The 7,384-nt window shown below is 47.0% G+C and overlaps 1 protein-coding gene across 1 annotated transcript in view; it reads left to right on the plus strand.

The window, feature by feature from the left end:
- The first annotated feature begins 1,011 nt into the window (after nucleotides 1-1,011).
- Nucleotides 1,012-7,384, plus strand: part of INO80C (INO80 complex subunit C) — a 25,142-nt gene continuing 18,769 nt past the window's right edge. Inside the window, exon 1 of the mRNA XM_010849756.1 lies at nucleotides 1,012-1,303. Coding sequence (XP_010848058.1) covers nucleotides 1,148-1,303 — 156 coding nt within the window. The 5' untranslated portion in view covers nucleotides 1,012-1,147. The remainder of the gene's footprint in view (nucleotides 1,304-7,384) is intronic.

The following is a 7,384-nucleotide window of genomic DNA, read 5'->3' on the forward strand; positions in this document are numbered from 1 at the left end:
AAAAGCCGCTTACTCCTTGGAAGGAAAGTTATGACCAACCTAGACAGCATATTAAAAAGCAGAGACATTACTTTGCCAAAAAAGGTCGGTCTAGTCAAGGCTATAGTTTTTCCAGTGGTCATGTATGGATGTGAGAGTTGGACTGTAAAGAAAGCTGAGCACCAAAGAATTGATGCTTTTGAACTGTGGTGTTGGAGAAGCCTCTTGAGAGTCCCTTGGACTGCAAGGAGATCCAACCAGTCCATCCTAAAGGATGAACACCCAGTCCTGGGTGTTCATTGGAAGGGCTGATGCTGAAGCTGAAACTCCAATACTTGGCCACCTCATGAGCAGAGCTGACTCATTTGAAAAGACCCTGATTCTGGGAAAGATTGAGGACAGGAGGAGAAGGGGATGACAGAGAATGAGATGGTTGGATGGCATCACCAACTCGATGGACATAGGTTTGTGTGGACTCCGGGAGTTGGTGTTGGACAGGGTGGCCTGGCATGCTGCAGTTCATGGGGTCGCAAAGAGTCGGACACGACTAAGCGACTGAACTGAACTGTACACTTGCACGAGGAGGTGTGGAGGGGGAGCTCAGATGCTCAGTGGGGTCGATGACCCCTACAAGGTTAGCAGCCACTCTACCCTTCAAGTTTATCTGGGTACCACGAAACACAAACTTCTGAGCAACAAGGCTGCGTCTAAGGGGAGAGCCAGGAGCGTCGCAGTACTGGTCCACAGACAATGCCCTGACTTGTATACTTACAAGTACAAACTTACAAGTATACTTACAGGCAACAAAAGGGATCAATCTTCTCACCTGAGAAGAGACAACGTGGTGATTAACTTTTTAAAAATCCACTTAATCAGAACAGATCGTGGGATGGTCTATTCCTCCATCCCTGGGGACGTCCTAGCACGTGCCCGGCGTCAGAACGCGGGAGGAGCTGCATTCGGCCGTGGCAGACGCCGTCCCGCCCGGAAGGAACAAACTGTTCCGAGCTCCGCCTTTTAGATCTGGCCCAGAGACAAGTAACGCACGCTCTCCGAGTCCGGGCCGGGTTTTCAAACCATCGAGACGGAAGTACAGCGGGCCGGAAGTTCCAGGGCCTGCACCGGGACCCGAGTGGGGAGGGGGGGAGGAGCAAGGCTCAGGGTGGGAATGGCGGCTCAGATCCCCATTGTGGCCACCACGTCCACTCCGGGGATAGCCCGGAACAGCAAGAAGAGGCCGGCCAGTCCTTCCCACAACGGCAGCAGCGCCGGGGGCTACAGCGCCAGCAAGAAGAAAAAGGTGTCCGCCTCCGGCTTTGCGCAGGTTCGCTGTCACTCGCCTAATCTGCGCGTGCGCGGAAGCCCACATTCCCTTCCCCCTCCCGATCCCAGGGGCTCGAGGGCACATGCGCGGGCCCGAGTGGGTGGGGCTCAGCGAGGCTGGGCGTTTCTTGTGGGCGGGGCCGTACAGTCACACCTCTTTCGTAGATGCGGTCTCTGGTGCGAGTGAAACTTCTCCGCACCCTCTTACTTTGGCTACGTGGGGTTTGATTAAATAACCACCCGCGCTGCATTGTCTAGAAGAACAGTGGAGGTGGGGAGGCTGTTATTGCCTTAATCGTAGGGCCACCTCTTCCCGTCGAAGTCTCGTTTGGAGCGAGGCTCCGGACTTCTCCTTAATGTGAGTTTCAGTTAAGCAGAAGTTCGCGTGTGTCTCGCCTTGCTCCATTCTTCAGACATTTACCAGATACCTGTGAGGTGCAGAGCGCCCTAATGAACCGTGTGGAGGAATATAAAGATGTATTGCTACGGATGATTTCCCTCATCCTCAGGAAAGTGCTTTTTTGACCTTTAGTTTCCCTGCCCCAGAGTGGGTTTGGTCTTACCTCATAGGGTTGTTATGAGGATTCAATGAGATCATGGTCGTAAAGCTCTTGAGCACAGCGCCTGGCACGACTTCACCGCATCTGGGCGATCCGGGCTCCACGATTCCAGAAAAGCATTTGCAGCACAAGAGTAGCTTGGTTAGATAAGTGTTTTTCTTGGCTCCTGTATTTTATTTAAAGTCGTGAGAGAGCAAAGATGGAGTGTGTTACTTTGTACTCTCCAACACAAGGTGTAGCATCCTTCACCCAGAAGGATAGTCTAGCGATATTAGCTGTCTATGGTTTTCTCCATTGGTAATTGGTAGCGCACTTTTTCGGAGAAGGCAATGGCACCCCACTCCAGTACTCTTGCCTGGAAAATCCCATAGACGGAGGAGCCTAGTATGCTGCAGTCCATGGGGTCGCTGAGGGTCGGACACGACTGAGCGACTTCACTTTCACTTTTCACTTTCATGCATTGGAGAAGGAAATGGCAATCCACTCCAGTGTTCTTGCCTGGAGAATCCCAGGAACCGCGGAGCCTGGTGGGCTGCCTTCTATGGGGTCGCACAGAGTTGGACACGACTGAAGTGACTTAGCAGCAGTGCACTTTTTTCCTTTTAAAATATTTATGTATGATTTGCATACAGTGACCTGCAAGAGTAGAGACCAGTGACTTTACATATGTACCCACCTATGTGGCCACCATCCAGATTAGGATAGAGAGCATTTCTAAGAGCCCCAGAATATTCCTTGGTGACCTTTCCAGTTGGTACTCTCTTCCCTCCCAACTGGAGGTAATTGCTACTCTGACCTCTCCCACCATAGACTGACTTTGTCTTTTTGAGCAGAATATAAATGGAATCATACAGAGCACAGGGCTTCCCTGGTGGCTCAGACGGTGAAGAATCTCCTGCAATGCAGGAGACCTGGGTTCGACCCCTGGGTTGAGAAGATCCCCTGGAGGAGGGCATGGCAACCCACTCCAGTATTCTCACCTGGAGTATCCCATGGACTGAGGAGCCTGGTGAGCTGCAGTCCATGGGTCACAAAGAGTTGGACACTCCTGAGTGACTAACACTGTTTCTTTTCTTACAGAGCATATTCTTTTGTGTGTGTTTGGATTTCTCTGTGAAACAGTGTTTCCCCATTTCCTTCTCCAGGGATCTTCCTGACCCAGGAATCCAACCCAAGCCTTCTGCGTTGACAAGTGGGTTCTTTACCACTGAGCCACCAGGGAACTAAAGTATAAGATTTCTTTACGTATTCTTGGCTAGAAGAAGAAATGGCAGTCCACTCCAGTGTTCTTGCCTGGAGAATCCCATGGACAGAGGAGCCTGGTGGGTTACAGTCCAAGGGGTTGCAAAGAGTCAGACACGACTGAAGTGACTTAGCCTGCATGCACTAGCATGCACGGAGTTCTCTGCCAGATATATGCATTGTGAGTACTTTCTCCCAGTATTGTGCTCAGTGCATTTTGATATCCAGCTGTGCCAAGACCAAAGAATGTAGTCAGTACCTATTGAGAGGAATGATTGTCTTGACCCAAGGTAGCACTGCTCATCAACTCCCACCACCACAGCAAGCTTCAGAAAATGGATGAATGCCTTCTGAATGGGGGGATTTCCAGTAAACCCACTGGGTGGACATTGCAACCTTGCTGGTCTTAGAACTCTCAGTAATGGGAAGGGCTGCCTAGGTTCTTCCTGTGAGTCTCCTCCATCTCAGCAGCCTCAGCCCTTTTTTGGGCTGGAAAGAGAAGGGCATTCCCGGGAATAGTGACTTCTTTGTTCACTTCTCCCCAGCTGGTGTTTAACTAATGAGGTGGATAGCCAGTTACCTGACTCCCACCCTCAGCATCTCACGAAGGAAAAAATAAAAATTGTCTTCTGTCTCCAGAAGTCTTAGATTTCCCCCCTGTTCTAACATAGCACCAGGGCTTCCCAAATGGCTCAGTAGTAAAGAATCTGCCTGCAAGGCAGGAGATGGGTTCAGTCCCTGGGTTGGAAAGATCCCCTGCTGGAGGGCATGGCAACCCACTCCAGTATTCTTGCCTGGACAATCCCCATGGACAGAGGAGCCTGGTGGGCTACAGTCCATGGGGTCACAAAGAGTCAGACACGCCTGAGCAATTAAACCACCACCACCACCAACATAACATTGCGTCCTCATTCCCTGGTCCGCAGTAAATGCAGGCATTAGCACAGTGCTGCCCTGAGGGCTGCCTGGCATCTTCCTAAATTGTCCTCAGCCTTCGGTTATGTTTCTGTTGAGTTCAGTCAGCAAGTATTTATATCTGTTCTGTCTCCAGCAGTAAGCTTAAGTTATTTCAGTGGATTATCGCTTGTCTCTGCCCTCCCAAAATCCTTCCAGGAGGAGAGAATGACCTACATATATTGTAGTAGTTTTCTTCTGCTATCATAACAGATGACCACAAATTCTGTGGCTTAGATAACACTGGTTTATCAGTTCCTGGTTTTGTAGGTCATAAGTCCAGGCACAACGAGATAGGTTTGGTTCCCTGGTCCCTGAAATCAAAGTGTCGGCTGGGCTGGTTTGTTGGGTGGATGCTCTGAGGGAGGATCTTTTTTGAGCCTTACTGAGATCGTTGGCAGAATTCAGTTCTTTGCAGTGGTAGGACTGAAGTCCCTGTCTCCTGGCTGTCAGTTCGTCCCCGTCCAAGTTCCTTGACGCACTGTCTCCTCCGTCTTTGAAGCCAACTGTTGAGAATCTCTTTTGTGTCTAATCCCTCTCACTCCTCAAACATCTCTGACTTCTCTTGTCTCTGACTCTGAGCCCAGCTTTAAAGAGCATATGTGATTAGGGCAGGCCCACCAGGATAGTCTCCTTTAAGATCAGCTGACCTGAGACCTTAATTTTATTTCAAATATAAGATATGTGTTGCATTTCCCTTCAATATATCACAGATCGCTTCACAGTGGTACATACATTAGCATTTGCGTAAAAATGGGGTCAAGGTGTGTATACACCAGAGACCTGGAATCTTAAGGGCCATCTCTGAATTCTGCCTGTCACATATCTGAAATGGGAAAATCTCATCATTTCTAACCATGTCCCAAAGCCAGTTATGGGTCTTTTCTGGTATTGGTGCCTTAGTGGTGGGACACAGGAAGATGAAGACTCAGAGCCAGAGATGGTCACCAGAGAAGGAGAAGTGGAGAGAAGAGGGACTAGAGGCGGCCTTTGAGGAGTGGACAGTTTGACTAGGGAAGGCCTTCCAGACTTGGAGCTATGCCCAAGTGTCAGGATGCTCAAAGTGTCATCAATGGGAAATGAGTGTTTTTCTATATAAATGATCATAGTTATTGAGTTAAAAGGGACTTTACAGATCTTTCAGTATCTTAAATTTCCCTACTTCAGTCATTTCAGCTATTTTGTGTCTTAAAAAAAAATTAAAAAAACAGTGTCTGTTAACCTTTCATGGGATTTAAAAATTTACAAAGGACACTCACATAGACATTAGAGTGCTTTTTGAAATTAGTGAAAATAACTTGATGGATTCTTAAGGTGGGTTTTACTTTTCCAGAAGGTGCATGCTTTTTCTGAAGTAAAATTGAATGAATGGATGAAATATAAAGGGCTTACTGCTTGGAAATCCTCAGGGGTTGAAGGGAATATTTTTGACCTGAAAGTATTTGGAGCAAAGCATTTATAGATGTCTCATTTATGTCAGCCGTGTAAAGTGATATTAAATACTTTGAGTACTAAAACAATTTTGTTTTATTAGTTCATCAAGATGAATCTTTAGTTCAGCAGAAATCATTAGTGTTTGTGCTTGCTAAGTAGTACATCTGTACAAAACTACAAGTCTTCTTTTTGGATTTAGATTTTCAGTGTAACTAACATATTTATTGATTACTTACATTATAATTTGGAAAGTGCCACCTCCCACCCATTTTGGTCCTGATACTTTGAAAATGACTAGTGTTAAGTTGGGTTGAAAAACAGATACACTGTGCTAAAGTGAAAGCAATCGTGATAAATAATAATAGTTATATTTATTGGGCACTTACTGTGTATACCCTGGAGAAGGCAATGGCACCCCACTCCAGTACTCTTGCCTGGAAAATCCCATGGACGGAGGAGCCTGGTAGGCTGCAGTCCATGGGGTCGCAAAAAGTCGGGCACGACTGAGCAACTTCACTTTCACTTTACTATGTATACCAAGTACTGTTCTAAGTACTTTCTAATTGCTGTCTCATTTAATTCTCAGAACAACCCTCTGAGAATTGTTATTCTACAGATAAAAAGACAGACGCATAGAGAGGTTAAGTAACTTTTCTGTGGTCACACAGCTGACAAGTGATAGAGTCGGTATTGAGATACAAATGGACTACCCAGAATCTACATTCTTTTTCTTGACTGCCTGTCTTAACATCACTCTTACTGCTCTACATCTGAGAAGATACAATTAGATCTCTAATATAACCATATCCCAGGTGCAGAGAATGCTTTGGGGTGGGGGGAAGATTTTATTAGATCAATACAGGGCATTTTTTTAAATTGGAGGAGAGTTGCTTTACAATATTGCCTTAGTTTCTGGTGTACAACAACGCGAATCAGCTGTTTGTTGTTAAGTCACTAAGTTGTGTCCGAATCTTTGCAACCCCATGGACTGCAGCACGCCAGGCTCCCCTGTCCTTCACTGTCTCCTGGGGTTTGTTTAACTTCATGTCCATTGATTCAGTGATGCTATATAACCATTTCATCTTCTGCCGCCCCCTTTTCCTCCTGCCCTCAATCTTTCCTAGCATCAGGGTCTTTTCCAATGAGTCTGCTCTTTGCATCAAGTGGCCAAAGTACTGGAGCTTCAGCTTCAGCATCAGTCCTTCCAATGAATATTCTTTAGTCAATCCTTTAGGATTGACTGGTTTGATCTCCTTGCAGTCCAGGGAATTCTCAAGAGTCTTCTCCAGAACCACAATTTGAAAGCATCAGTTCTTTGGCTCTCAACCTTCTTTATGGTCCAACTGTCACATCCATACATGACTACTGAAAAAATCATAGCTTTGATTAGACGGACTTCTGTCGACCAAGTAATATCTCTGCTTTTTAACATGCTTTTTAATCAGCTATAAGTATACATACATCTCCTCCCTCTTGAGCTTCCCTCCCACTCCTACCCCTATCCCACCCCTCTAGGTCATCACAGAGCACCTGAGCTGAGCTCCCTTTGTTATACAGCAAATTCCCACTAGCTATCTATTTTACATATGGTAGTCTATGTGTCGGAGAAGGCAATGGCACCCCACTCCAGTACTCTTGCCTAGAAAATCCCATGGACAGAGGAGCCTGGTAGGCTGCAGTCCATGGGGTCGCAAAGAGCTGGACACGACTGAACGACTTCACTTTTACTTTTCATTTTCATGCATTTGAGAAGGAAATGGCAACCCACTCCAGTGTTCTTGCCTGGAGAATCCCAGGGACAGGGGAGCCTGGTGGGAGGCCGTCTATGGGGTCACACAGAGTCGGACCCTACTGAAGCGACTTAGCAGCAGCAGCAGCAGCAGTCTATGTGT

This window comes from Bison bison, unplaced genomic scaffold (assembly GCF_000754665.1).
Source record: "Bison bison bison isolate TAMUID 2011002044 unplaced genomic scaffold, Bison_UMD1.0 scf7180017864286, whole genome shotgun sequence".
In the NCBI taxonomy this organism is placed as follows: domain Eukaryota; kingdom Metazoa; phylum Chordata; class Mammalia; order Artiodactyla; family Bovidae; genus Bison; species Bison bison.